This window comes from Dasypus novemcinctus, chromosome 3 (genome assembly GCF_030445035.2).
Source record: "Dasypus novemcinctus isolate mDasNov1 chromosome 3, mDasNov1.1.hap2, whole genome shotgun sequence".
Classification (NCBI taxonomy): Eukaryota; Metazoa; Chordata; class Mammalia; order Cingulata; family Dasypodidae; genus Dasypus; species Dasypus novemcinctus.
In genome coordinates this window covers 67,877,942-67,893,405 of record NC_080675.1, presented here as the reverse complement: position 1 = coordinate 67,893,405, position 15,464 = coordinate 67,877,942, and the positions used below count along the sequence as shown (strand labels likewise).

Genomic DNA, 15,464 nt, shown 5'->3' with positions numbered 1-15,464 from the left:
CTCAACATGAAAACTTAAGCATGTTTAGAGAAAAGGCTCTTTAAATTCTATTATGCAGGATTGCAATTAAATCACTCTATGAAAATCCATACAAAACCAAATTAAGTATTAATTTCACAAAAAGATTCAGTCTTTTAAACATAATTATAACCGTATTTTAAATGATATGTAATTTGTGACAAAAACAGTATTATTTAGGAACTGGGTTAAAGGTAGGCAAACCTATTAAGTAAATCTGGTATTTAAAATATTTTAAATAATAGCTATCTACTTATCATTATGAAATCATTAAAAGATATATTACCTTGCTTCTGGCTTTTCATTTTCCTTTTATTTGCTCTTCTTTTACAATTTTCAAGTTTTTTCAAACATAACCTTTTATATTCTTTTTCTCCAACTAATTCCTTTAAAACAAAAATAGATAAATTGCTTTTATTTTAATAACTACTATCTAAACATGATCTCAAGCACTTTTACAGGTACAGCAAGTAAACAAATTTCTAGGTACTTACAATTCTAAAATTCCATTGGTGGACGCATTCAGACTCATCTGCCAGAGTTTGAGCTTTAGAAACACCACCTGGGTATCCACCACTCCTTTTTCCTTTATTAACACTTTGTAGTTTTTCGAGTGCTTTTTTGTATAACTTATTTAATATAAGCCTTACCCTAAGAGTTAATTCTGCTGTTATTGTTGCCTGCACTTTTCCAATGAGATATTTGGAAAATAAATACCAAGATATTTACCTACATTCCCAGAGCTAATGAAAAGCTGATATTTAAGAACAGAACTCATGTCTTCTGATTTGGTCCAAAACAAGTAATATCATACCATCCCTCTAACATTTAAACAGTGTACTATAAAGGCTTACCTTGTTAGATAAGTCAGATACTCCTCCATTTTGAATAGAATTATTTCTTTGGTCATCTGGGAGCCTTAATAGTGGTTTATTTTGGTGATTATTCTGGCACATGTTTAATTCTGTAGCTCCTGGCAACTTACTACATTTATTATTCTTCAGTTCTAAGAGTACAAAAATGGAGATTTCAAAAAATGATTATATAAAAGGTAAGCTACCTTTCCACATGAAAGAAAAGACTTTAATTCAATGTCACAAATATTTGTTATAACTTGATTATTTGAGCAGAATCACTCTATATAGAGCCATGTTTTGTTGAAATTACTTTTATTTTCTTGCAAAAAAGGGAAAAATTGGTCAGCCTTATTATTCATAACTATCTGATTTGGATCTTGTCCAATCTAGAGACAGAGGAGTAAGGTTAAACCACTTTGTAAATACAAATTCCTATTTCACCTAACTGCACATCAACTAATTAGAAAGTTAATAACTTTAAATTTGTCTCCCTTATATTTCCTCATATAAATGGAATTCTTATGTTTCAGTAAGTTTATGTACCCCAATGTATAAGTACTTCTACTCATACGTATTATCTAGAAAGGGCTGTAATTTACTGTTTATATATATTTTTTCAGGGTTGGAGTAGCATGTGAGGCAGATTATAGTGTGACAGCTGCTAACAGTTGGCAGAAAAAACAGTTCTGTGACCTACCTTTATAGCAATGGTCATGCAAAAGTAGTATGCCATTTATCATAGGTCCTCTGTGAAAGAGGTTGGGAACCTAAATATCTTGGGTCTAGGAACCTGAAAGAATAATAATCTTTCATTGATTTGTTTATCAGTGTTCTTTGTAATTCTGATTAATCAAAAGGAGATATTTATGAAGCAAGCTGAATGCTGACCATGAGCATGCTGCACTGTATTTTCTCCTCCTTTAGTAGTGAAAAAGCAGGAATATAAACCAAAGAACATAAAACTGTATACATTATAAACAATTAACAATGTAGGGCTCATGTAAGAATGTAATACTACACCAACAGAGAAAATAAAAGGGCAAACATACCCAAGTTATAATGAGCAAGATCATAGGTAGTGCTTGCTCTTTGAGGGACATCTGCTTGGTTTTCTTCGGCATCATTTTTCACTGATTTGCATGTGTCAGGGACAAATTTTGCAGTTTCCTGTTTTCGTCTGGCCTTTCTTCCTTTCTTTTCATCAGCCCTAAAAACAATTACAGTATTTTCCCTATAATGTTGGTTCTCAAAAAACTAAAACCAAAACACTGAAACCACAGATAAACAAATAAAACGCCCCAGATAAAGTTTTTTTCTTTTTCAGCAAAGATTACCTCTAATGTTATATTAATCTTTCATGGCTACAATCTTCTTTCCGCTCCCCCACAAAGGATGTAAGTATAACATCTTAAGCCATAGAGCCAAACATACCCTCTTTAGTGCTTCCTACTCTTTTTTTTTCTATAATGCATTTTTTTTTCTATAATGCAGTACCGGAAATTGAAACCGGGATCTCATATATGCAAAGCAGGAGTTCAACCATTGAGCTACATATGCTCCGCAATGCATTTATAATTCCCACTTAAGCTGATGTTATAAGTCAGGAATCAGCAAACTACAGAATATATCACACCAATTGCCTATTTTTGTAAATAAAACTTATTGGAACATAGCCACGTTCATTTGTTTACATATTATTTATGGCTGCTTTCAGACTACAAAGGCAGAGCTGAGGACCTGTGACAGAGACAGTGTGGCTCCCATATAAATATTTACTATCTGGACCTTTACAGAAAATATTTTCCAACCTGTGTTTTAAAGTTATTACATTGTACTATGAATAATCACATCTCTGCATCCTATATGAGTTCCTTAAGAGCAAGAATTAATCAAATTCATCTTTGCTTCCCAGTGCCAACTATAATGTCTGCCAAGTAGCTGACACTCAATAACTACTGAGGGAATGAATGAAAGAAAAAATGCCCAAGCACTTGAGAGTAGTTTTAACATCTACAAGCCTTTTAAATGGTAGGTAACAGTGGATGACCCCTAAAATATGTCACAGGTTTTATTTTCCTTTTAGATTTCTTTCACATTACAGAAATCTAGTAAAGTGTTACTGCCTGCTGAATGTATTTTAAGGGCAAAGAGCTGCCAAGTTAATATTTCTAAAACAAAAATAAAATCTTTACATTGATTACATGAGTATAACTTAACAACTTATGAAATAAGTGGGTGTTTTACTGAATATAAATTATACCTTACTAAAGTTGATATTTAAAAAGTTAAAAAAAAAATACCTTAATTGTTCCAGAAAATTATCAATGTGGTCTTTCCAATTTTTTGGAAATCCAAACATAAACTTCCTTATGAGATAATGTGGATATCCTATTTAACAATGAACCATAAAAAAAGTTAAAAGCCTTTAATTTTAAAGAGATATAATTAATTCATTAAATCATTCAAGTAGTATGTAGTTATTGGTTACTATGTATCATGTCCTGTCATAGATATTGAGGATTCAACACTTAACAAAACAGACAAAAACCCTTGCCCTCATGGAACTTGCCTTATTGTATGAAACAGAAGGTAAACCAGTAAGCAAAATATCTTGTTTGTTAGATTGTCATCAGTGCTATGGAGAAAAGTTATGCAGGGAAGGGATACAGAGACACCAGTGTGTTTATACTAGGGTAGGTGGGGAAGGTAGCAGTTTAAAAAAAAAAAGGTTAGGGAAGTCCTTAGGAAAAAGCACCATCTGAACAAAGTTCTGAAGGACATGGGGGAGTCATGTGGCAATCTGTGGTTAGAATACGGGAAGCAAGGGGACAGCAAATGAAAGGCTATGAGGCAAGAGTGTGTCTGACCTGTTTGTGGAATAAAATTGTGCAGCTGAAGTAGAATAGGATAGACAAGCAGCAGGAGACTACTCAAATAGATAAAGGAGGCAGTGGGGGATTACATAAGGCCTAGAGTCATTATATTAATTTGGCCTTTTCCTTTGAGCAAGGTGGGGAGCTATGAAAGGATTCTGAGCAACGGAATCACAGGATCTGACTTATGTTTTAACAGAACTGTACTAGCTGCCATTTTTAGAAGAGTGTGTGGAAGTACAAGGTTGACCAGTTAAGAGGCACCTGTAATAATCCAGAAAAAGATGATGGAGGTTTGGACCACATTGGTGCTGCACAATTACAGATTCTAGATATATTTTGGGGATAATGTCAACAGGATGTACTGATAGATGAAAGAGAAATTGAAAATTCAAGGATGACTCCAAGGATTTTGGCTGAGCCACTTGGAAACACGTAAAGATGGGGAAAAGTGTGAGCTCAGGAAATTTAAAGATCTGTTTTAGACTTTTAAGTCTGAAATGTCTATAAACATCACAGTAGAAATGTCAAAGAGGAATATAGAAAATGAGTCTGATGTTCAGGGTAGAGGTTTCGGTTAGGATATACATTTGGCAGTTGTCATCATACATATATAGTATTTAAAGCCTAAAAAGAAATTAGCACAATGCTGAGTGTGTTAAAAGTCCCATGCTACCCCATTATTTAGAGGGAAAAAAGAGAAAAATGAAGGAAACTATGAAGGAACAGGTAGTGAGGAAGCAGGCACATCAGAAGTATGGTATTCTAGAAACCAAGAAAAGAAAGTGTTTCAAGGAGATAAATGTATTTGTGATAGTATGAACTGGATTTAGCAATGTGGAAGTCATTGGTGACTTTGATAAGGTCTGTTTCAGTGAAGAACTGGAGGGTAAAGCCTAATTAAAGAGAGTTCAAGAGAATATGGGAGAGGGAAACGGACTTTGGCCCAGTGGTTAGGGCGTCCATCTACCACATGGGAGGTCCACGGTTCAAACCCCGGGCCTCCTTGACCCGTGTGGAGCTGGCCCATGTGCAGTGCTGATGCACGCAAGGAGTGTCGTGCCACACAAGGGTGTCCACCCCCGCGTAGGGGAGCCCCACATGCAAGGAGTGCGCCCGTAAGGAGAGCCGCCCAGCGCGAAAGAAAGTGCAGCCTGCCCAGGAATGGCGGCGCCCACACTTCCCGCCGCTGACGACAACAGAAGCGGACAAAGAAACAAGACACAGCAAAAAGACACAGAAAACAGACAACCGGGGGAGGGGAGGGGAATTAAATAAATTGAAAAAAAAAATGTTTAAAAAAAAAAGAGAATATGGGAGAGAATTCAAGAGAAATTAGATGCAGAAAATAAAAACAAATCATCTGAGAAGTTTTGCTGTAAATGTTGTAAATAAGTGCAATAGAAGCTGGGAGTACATGTATGGCCAACAAGAGGGGTTTTTGGAACAGAAGGGAGAATTGCTGAGTGATTAAAAGAGTGAAAATGGGAAAGGATGACATAGATGACAGCAAGGATAGTTCATCTATAATAAAAGCAGGCACAGATGCAAGCAAGTGAATAAGAGTGGTGGAAGTGAAATCCTCTTCTGATTGCTTCTATTGCTCAGGTGCTCTCTACTCCATGCTCTCAACTTGAGAAAGGGCAAAGGAGTATTAGAAATTTACAAAAATATGAAATAGTCATCAACAAAGATGGGAGAGTGAATCAATTAGGGAAAAGTGGTAGGACTGCCAAGCAGCACTGATGGAGCACGAAAGGACTACGACCTTTTTTTAAAAGGAGGTACCAGGGATTGAACCCAGGACCTCATTCATGGGAAGCAGGTGCTGGACCACTGAGCTACATTCACTCCCCAATGAGAGTTGGTTTTTGCATTGGCTTGTTTGTTTTTAGGAGGTACTGGGAATCAAACCTGGGACCATGTGTATGGGAAGCAGGTGCTCAATCACTTGAGCTACATCTGCTACTCAAACCTCTACAACTAGTAGACTTCCTGGGATATGCTCTCCTCTAGCCATAGTGAGTTGTATGCAAGGCATGAGCAGAAAATTAGATTATACTAGGACTGGTTGTGCCAGCCAGGCTCAATAAAGGAAAAAATTAGAAAGTTAAGATATAGTCTTAATAAAGCAATTTCTCATAAATAAGAACTATTTCACCTGAATTTTTTTTAAATCACAAAACTTAAACTGCCGATAATAATGATTAAATCAGAAAAAAATGACCAATTCTTATTTACTAGCTTTACACAATGTGGTCAATTGTTTTAATTTTTAATTGAGTCATAATTTTAAAACATCTTATCAAAAAGTAAATACATGTATACCACTATTAGAAACATGGTTAACTGTCTCACTTAACAAAATAAATTGTGAATTATCAATTAATGACAGTCCTTACCTGCTTCTTTCATGGAAATCTGGTCTATCATTCCTTTCAATATATATATGTTGCCCGATATGGTCCTAAGTTTGTTAGACTTAATGCGTTCTATAATTACGTTACTGTGCCAATATATGTTAGAAATATCTCTAGGAGAAAAAATAGCATAGATAAGGTCAAAATATTCACATTTTTCTATCAGTCACTATGTACATATATAAGTATACAAATGTATAACAGAAAACCAGAAACTTACATTCTGGATAAACTAACATTATTAAACTAATTAGAAAATATTTGAGGGCCAAACACTGCAGTAGAACTCAAATGCCTGGCTAATGTGATCTTTGGAAAATACATACCAAGAACCTGTATTGTGACCAAATCATGACCCTACTATAAAACATATCATTAGCAAGGAAGCAAAGGCTTTTTCTAAATATGTGCTGCCGAAGTGCGAGTCCAGTTTAACTGATACGATGGCTTCCAAAGAATGGTTTCCCTCTCCCTCTCTGCAGAGGCTATCCTGTATTAGTTTTCACACAATTATGTAGTTAGGATTCATCTAATCTTGTGTTTTTTTACCCTTACCATACAGCCAAATGTTATCTTCCATTTTGGTATGAAAAAGAAGTTATGGTGGGGGGAAAAAACCAACAAACTGTAATATCAAATAACTGACCCATAAATCTACTCTTCATATTTCTTAAATAAAATTAAGAATATAAAATAGAACAAAATATGAAGATGTACCAGAAAATTGCTGAACTTTGTCTCATTCAACAGATAACTAATAAAAGTAAGCATAAGTACAAGCATAAAAGAAAGCCACTCTGAAGGTTCTTTTATTTGGTCAGATGGAATTAAACTTATACATTATAATCTATGACTTCTCTTTTCCTGTTCTTTTTGCTTTATTTATTTTAACAAACATTGAAGCAGCATTCTAAAAGCACTCTTTCTCAAGTCTTATAAATAATCTTCCAACTTCATTAAGCCGATATCACCATTGTATAGATGAGGAAACTGAGGTTGAAAGAGGGTAAATGACTTGCCCATATCATACAGCTAATAAATAGCAACAATGGAATGCAAATCAAGGCAATTTACACTGCCTTCTGATTTAAAGAAATGGGCACAAGGCAGACAAATAGAATGGGGACCACAGATTTAATATACTCAACATATATACTTCCAAGTAAGTACCATGAACAGTGATGTTCTGTAGTATTTTATTACAAAATTTTTTTATCACTAAGAAACCGGTTTTGAAAAACAGGAAATGGGGCTAATAGTAAAAGTAGCAGAATTAGGCAAAGTCCACTTTAAAGTGTGCTCCCTTTAGGGAGAACCAGAAAGTGCCAATGAACACTTAATTTGTAGCTATATGGCTAAGTTTTAAATAATTTTGATTCCTTTTCTGGATCACTAATTTATATCTAGTTGTCCAATTTAGATGTGAGAAACTAGACAGAAATGCCTGCAGTAAATATTAATTGATCATATATAATTAAGCAGATAATACCTGTCCACTTACTAGCACCTCTGAGAGGAAAAATGCATTACACAAATTTGAGCAGTTACTGTTATAAAAATAACTTGAATAAACAGGCAAATAAAAGAAAGCTGCTAACAATCAACATGGCCAGGACATGCACAGCTATTTTGTTTGCCTTCAGTTTATCTCTTCAGTAAATCCTTGTTTTATACGAAGATGCTATTTGTTATTTCCCACACATCTTTTTTTAACCCCATAACACACAACTCTTTTAAGTTTTATTAAAAAGAATATTGAAATGTTATACTTACATCAACTTTCCTTCTACACATATAGCAGTGTTATCATTGATAATTTTAATCATCCACTCCTGTAGCTGGACTACCTAATGAAGCAAAAAACAAAGCACTTATTTCCCATATTATTTGTAGCACAAGTATTACAAATTAATTTACTTAAAGAAAAATTCATATTGTCCATAAATAACCCAAATGATTCCTAAGTGGCCATTATTTAAGAATTACATTTTATTTTAAATAGCAATAAGGTAAAACTCTTGCATATAATGAAACTGAAAAGATGAAAGGAGAAAGAGCCTGAACTGAGGATGTACCGCAAAGTTGGTTCTACAATCCAGAAGTGATTATACTTCAAATAACTTAAACATCTCAACCACTGGGGGAAAAAAAACACCTAAAATCCCAAAGTATCCATTAAAACACCAAGTCCCCCAAAAGAGAAAAAAGAGTTGGTTGTATTTTATAAATTTCACTATCCCTCTTGTCTCTAAAAACTCAGAGCACTTTTTTATACCTTAGTATTGCAAAGTTGATTTGCAGATTCATTTTACATTTTATTACCATAATGGTAATCACTAGTAACAAACCTTTAATAAAATTCACTTCCAAAGAAAACATCTGAATAGCCCACTGAATTCTTTATATTAAGTAAGACTCCATTACAATGGAAAAATTTCTACAATCATCTGTGCAAAGAAGTGATTCTGTTTCTATTTCATAACAATGGTTATGAAACATTTATCTGTTTATGATAAGAAATAAAGTCAAAATTGACAGAATTAACTTGAGTGACTATTTACTTTATGTATAAAAATATAAACACATAAAGACAGAGTCTCCGCTGGTAGTTTTACTCCAGTCAGCAAAATATACTGACATGGGAGGGTACTCTTTGTTATTCAACTTCTTATGTACATTTTAAAAAATTACATGTAGGTGGGAAGCAGACTTGGCCCAGTGGTGAGGGCGTCTGTTCACCACACGGGAGGTCCGCGGTTCAAACCCCGGGTCTCCTTGAACTGTGTGGAGCTGGCCCACGCACAGTGCTAATACGCACAATGAGTGCCGTTCCATGCAGGGGTGTCCCGGTGTAGGGGAGACCCATGTGCAAGGAGTGCACTCTGTAAGGAGAGCCGCCCAGCGCGAAAGAAAGTTCAGCCTGCCCAGGAATGGTGCTGCACACATGGAGAGCTGACACAGCAAGATGACGCAACAAAAAGAAACACAGATTCCCGTGCCGCTGACAACAGAAGCGGACAAAGAAGAACACGCAGCAAACAGACACAGAGAACAGACAACTGGGGGGAGGTGAGGGAGGGAAGGGGAGAGAAATAAAAAAAAAAAAATTACACGTAGGGTTTGGGGAGGGAATAATAATATAAATAACACTCCTATTCCTCCCCACACAGGAACTTCCTGAGATAGATCAAATAATCAGTCAGAAGGTGATAATAAAAATAAAAGCTAACTCCGAGGCAATGTTTCAGGCACTTTAGATGCATTGACTCATGTTATCCTCATAACACTAAGAGGCAGGTACTATATTTTACAGAAAAAATATTCTGGAAAGTCTAGTTAAATAACTTGCCTAATGTCATATACAATTAGATAGTGGAATAGATGGTTACAAAGCTGGAAATTCTGGCTCTAGAAAGCCTGCCTCATAGTGCTCATGTAAAATGTCAAAATATCCATTCATTATTCATGCAGCAAACATTTGTTGGGCTCCTCTATGTGCCAAGCACTGTTTAAGGTAATGAGGGTTCAGCAAGAAACAAAATAAAACTGCTGTCCTAGAGTGAACTCTCTAGTCTATGTTTTGGGGAGCAGCAAGCAAAGGTAGCATACAAACAAACAGATAAATATATTTTTAAAATGTCAGGCAGTTATAATTACTATAATAAATAAGTATATGGCATTCAACTGGGGCTGCTTTTTAAAATGGGATAATCAGGGAGGGTCTGTGAATAAAGAACTAAAATGAAATGAGGCATAAGCCTTGAGCATATGGGGAGTAGATTCTCCCAAGCAGAGGGAACAAGTGCAAAGACACTGAAAAGATAACATGGAGAGCACAGTGGCTTGAAAGGGGTAAGAAAACATTAATAATAAGAGGTAAGGTTGAATATCTCCAGGGATTGAATTATGTAGTCATATAAACCATGGTAAAGAGTGTTTTTTTCCCCTGAGATGAGAAGGTACTGGCGCTCAAACACAGCCACATTGGGTTTCTCATGTTTGCTTGTTATTTTTTTGTTTCTTTGTTTTTAGGAGGCACTGAGGACTGAACCTGGGACCTCCCATGTGGGAAGCAGGCACTCAAGGACTTGAGCCATATTCACTCCCCATGACAACATTTTTACTAGTTATTGATTAGAGAATGAACTATATGAAGATTTTGACTTCAGTCTGAAAAACAGACTGAGGTTGCAGAAGTGGAAGGAGAGAGACCATTAGGCTCTTGCAATAATCCAAGAGATTATGATGCCTTGGACAAGGGAGTAGTGGTTGAGTAGTGAGAAGTGGCCAGTTTCAGGACAGTCAAGCCAAGAGGATTTCTTCATGTTTTGAATGTACAGTATGAGAGAAAAAACAAGAGTCCAAGATGAATCTAATATTTCTGTCTAAGTACTTGGAGAGAATGGTATTTCTATTTACTGATATGGGCTACAATGAAGGAGGTTTATGGAGAAGAAATCAAGTGTTGAGTTCTGGACATGTTAAATTTGAGATGCCTGTCAAGCATCAAGGAGGGGAATGGATATGGCTCAAGTAGTTGAGTGCCCACCTCCCACATGGGAGGTCCTGGGTTTGCTTCCGGCGCCTCCTAAAGAAGACAAACAACAAGCAGACATTGAGCAAAAAACAATAAGCAACGAGCAGACAACAAGCAAAAACAGAGCAAGACAACAAGCAAAGAATGAGAAAAACAAGAAAAGAGAAGAGGGAGACATCTGGGGAGGGGGGAACATCAAGGTGCAGTTGTGTAAACAATTGCATATATGTTTAGGAGAATGTTCTGGGCTAGAGATATATATTTGAGATTTATCTCAAAGATGGAATTTAAAGCTGGAATGGATAAAGATGGAATTTAAAGCTATAGCAATGGATGAAATAAAGTGAATGTAGGTAGAGAAATATTTCTAGGATTGGCTCCTAAGGATTTCCAACATTTATAGGATGGGGAGAGTAAGAGGAAGCAGAAAAATGGACTGAAAAGGGATGGCCAGTGAGGTGGTAGAAAATTAGAAGAGCAATATCTTGGAATCAAAGAGGAAAAAACAAATGTTTTGATAAGGAAGGAATAATTCACTGTGTTAAAATATTCCGAGACTGAGAACAACGAAGAATAAGAATAAATCACTGGATTTGGTATATGAAAATCATTGATGAACTTGAACAATTTTCATGGAGTAGTGGCTATGAATGTCCAAAGTGAAACCTATTCAAGAGGGATGGGGAGGAAAAGAAATTAAAGACCATGAATACAGATATCTCTTTTCAGGATGTTTTGCTATAAAGGAGAAGAAAAATGGGGTGGAAGCTGCAATGGGATATGGGGTAAAAGGAAGGTATTTATTTGGAGAATATATATATATATATTTATATATTTAACATGAGCCATATTTCAGCTTGTATATAAACTAATGGGAATGATGCAGAAAAGGAAAAAATTGAGGATACAATTATAAAGGAAAAGTCCTTAAGCGGTAAGGAGTGAAAAGGACTACAAATCGTTTATCCATTTTAATGGAAGGGAAAGCAGAGTGTGTGGCTATAGCAGCAAGCAAGTTGGTAGATTTAGTCTTGGAAATATAAGGTTCTTAGTTAATTGAAAATGAGGAAGAGGGAAAAGATTTGGAGGTATTAGGAGAGAAAATTGTCCAGTACTCTCTTAAGAAAGTCAGAGTCAATTGACAGGTGAAATGTAGCTGGACTGATGGGCAATAATATGAGCCCACTTGAGGTCTGTTGTCAAATTTAACATGTGGTCGGTCAACATAGCTGTGTTTTGCTCTAGCCATGTCCAGCTTCTCAGGTACAGGTGTCTAGCATGGAGATTTAAATTTAACCTATTACCTTTTGCCAGGGAAGGACAGAGGGGGAAACAATAAAGAGAGTTAAGTTTAGTCAAGGAATGGTTATAAATGATGGACAATGGAATCTATTTAGGGTAAAGAAGGAAATGAGGACATTAGAGGGATGGCAGATTAAAGGTTGTCTTAGTGAAGTCAGTATATTATAGGTGAGGGGTAAGGGAAGAGTACTAGAGGAATGACCTGGAAAGACAGGAGGTGATAGTGAGAGAGTGGGATGCTTGAAAGTGACAATTTGGTACACATACTGGCAATGTTAAGGTATAGAATATGACCAGGGGAAAGGGGAAAGATATGGGAAAGGTCAAAAAATATCAGAAATTCAAGGGTTTTATTTGGATCATCTATATGTATGCTGATGTCAATGGAGATGAAAACAGCAGTGGTAGTAGGGAGTAAAGTCAGAAATGGGTATCAAACACTTTAATAGGAATGGAAGATGGACTAGATGGAATTGGAGGCTATATTACAGATGATAACAATAAGAGGCAGGAATGGTAAAGTGTTATGGCATGTGCTTCAAAGCTGGAGACAGGTCGCTTTAGGGATGAGGAAGGAAAAATGGTCTGAAGTAGCAATGAAAAACAAAAAGACACACGTACCGTCTCCAGGGCTAGAGGAATGTAGGATATGGGAGAAAAACAGCCACCACTTGAGAGAGCTGTTTGTAGAAGACACATCTTAGAAAACGATTAAGAGAATGTTCAAAGAAGACTGAGACTACAGCATTCTGTTCATGATATAGCTCAAGTTCAAGTGGCTTTAATGTATGGTTTGGAGGGATGGGACTGAGTGAAAGCCTGGGTGAGAACTAAGGGATGAAAAGAACTGTAGAGGGAAGAGTTCTGGGAGGCTTGGACTTCTTATGGTAACCAAGATAAACAGCATTTTAGAAATGATATAATTAGCGATTGTAGAGTCTCTTTTGCACGGATGTCTTCAAATTTTTTTGCTCAAACTACCCCCAAACAGAATTTTGAAATCTCAAAAATCCTAAAATCAATATGTAAAACTTCATAGATAGCAAGTTTAAGTATTTGCCAATAATATAATTTCCAGTAAATACACAGACATACAAAACTGTAACAAGGAAGTGGATGTGGCTCAACTGATCCACCTACCATATGGAGGGTCCAGGATTTGATCCCCAAATTCTCCTGACCCATGTGGTAAGCTGGCCCACCTGCAGTGCTGCTGCTGCACACAAGGAGTGCCATGCCATGCAGGGGTGCCCCCACGTAGGGGTTCCCCACACAAAAGGATTGTGCTCCAAAAGGAGAGCTGTCCCACATGAAAAAAAGAGCAGCCCACCCAAGAATGGCACCGCTCACACAGAGAGCTGACACAGCAAGATAACGCAACAAAAAAGAGTTTCCCAGTGCTGCAGGATAATGCAAGCTGACACAGAAGAACACACAGTGAATGGACACAGCAGACAACAGGGGGGAAGGGGAGAGCAATAAATAAAAATAAATCTTTAAAAAAATAAAACTGTAACAGTTATATCACTTTAAAATTTACATGGTGTTTAAATCTCAATTTGCTACCCATTGTCATCCATTTAAAAATTAATGGACAAAAAACAACAGAAAAAAATATTAAATAAATAAAATCAAAATTAATGGAGAAACTCTTCTTTAACAATAGAATTTTTCACTGTATCTTTCTCCTTGAACTTGTATTTCAATTCCACTTCCCTCAGAGAATTTATCCTAATATAACATAACTTGATGCTCTAAAGTCTCTTATGGTTCATTCTATTTTATTTTTTGAGTAACAAAGTTACATATATAAGTAAATCTAAAATTTAAAACTTTCTCCTGACTATAAGGCTCTAAATGTTAAAAAAAATTCTGTAATGAGTTATCATTCCAATTAATATTATATAACTTATCAAATATTATTTTACAAATGTTGATAAAGTTGTGAATCATAAAAAGTAAAACTTTATAAAGTTAATGAAATGAAGGGTATTTTTTCAATTAGTTCATGCATTTGTGAATAAATAATTACTTATTAGTACACTAATGAAAGAAGGTGATGTGGGAGGAAAAGAGGTGTGGGGAGTGGGGTATATGGGAACCTCTTAAATTTTTTAATGTAACATTTTGTATGATCTATGTACCTTTTTTAAAAAAAGATAATAAAAAATAATGTCTTATTGCCAAATATGGATAGTCAATATAAATTTTGTATCTATTTTTCACATTATAGATTTAACCACTGAAAATCACTGGCCACAACACTAAGTAGATAGGAATGGGAAAAAATTGTTTTATTGCAAAGTCACTCAATTATCTGAACTCCTTCCAAGTTCTCACTTAGATCTACTACCATGAATTATTAGAGCTTCCTTCAATTTTTCCAAAAGCAAATAATTGGAAACCATCTCATTTGCAAATAGGTCACTGAGTAATTCATTTTTTCAACAAACCAATATTTCAAGTTCTCCCCATGTTTAATATGTCCCAGGTTTCTATAAATTAGGGCAGTCAGCAAAGTTTTACTGTAAAGGGACAGACAGTAAATATTTTAGGCTTTGAGAGCCATAAGTCTTTGTCATACATACTTAGCCCAACTGTTGTAGCACAAAAACAGCCATAGACAATTCATAAGTGAATGGCTGGCTGTGTTCTAATAAAACTTTATTTACAAAAACAAGCAATACTTTAGAGCAATGTACCTGAATAATTTTGAGTGTATGAGGGGTATGCCTTTGTTTTGTAAAAGAGAAGAGCTGACTGTGAGAGGAAAGACCTTAAAGGCAGCAATGTTTTTAGATAATTGTACATATTGAAATTGAGGATCCAGAAATACACTTAAAACTCTATGTGCCCACTGTACTCCCTGGGGAAAGTCTTAACGACTCATGAAGGAAAGCAATACTCCAGTTTGAAGGCCACTGTCTTAGAGGGAGGAAGCAAATGGTCAGTATAATTTATACTGTCCTTCTTTGTTTCTAACTGTGACCTGGGCAGTTTTGGGGAGTTATAAGGGTGTGAAAGCAAAGCTTAACCTGGAGTAGGAGTTCCTTACAAATTCTCTTTCAACTCCAATAGAACAGAGGATCTATATACATAACTGAAATTGTCATAAACAATACTTATTCTAATTACATGCATTCTGTTGATGTTTTCCACCATATTCTATTTTATTTTTCAAATGGTAGTCATGACCCACTAAACTGATTTCATAATCCATTCGAAGGTCACTATCTGCAGTTTGAAACCATACTGATGAGAGAATGGAGAGGACAGTATTAAGATTGTTCACTATTTTGTTTGATGACCATCAGGGGAAAATAACCAAAAAGATGAGTGGGCACAAACTGCATTGAGAAAATCCTCAAATCGTCAAACAATGTAATTTCTTTCTTTCACTATTGCTCTGTTAATAGTATCCCAAGAATAGAAAAAAAAAAATTAAGAACAGGAAGGA

General features: G+C 35.7%; 1 protein-coding gene across 2 annotated transcripts in view; it reads right to left on the bottom strand.

Moving 5' to 3' along the window:
- The window catches only part of MIS18BP1 (MIS18 binding protein 1), a 52,251-nt gene that overhangs the window by 16,338 nt on the left and 20,449 nt on the right, over positions 1–15,464 (bottom strand). For both annotated transcript variants that reach the window (XM_058293464.2, XM_058293462.2), the window contains exons 5-10: positions 7,942–8,015; positions 6,151–6,281; positions 3,176–3,263; positions 1,925–2,082; positions 873–1,024; positions 305–404 (exon numbers count right to left, since the gene is read on the bottom strand). In XM_058293464.2, coding sequence (XP_058149447.1) covers positions 305–404; positions 873–1,024; positions 1,925–2,082; positions 3,176–3,263; positions 6,151–6,281; positions 7,942–8,015 — 703 coding nt within the window. The remainder of the gene's footprint in view (positions 1–304; positions 405–872; positions 1,025–1,924; positions 2,083–3,175; positions 3,264–6,150; positions 6,282–7,941; positions 8,016–15,464) is intronic.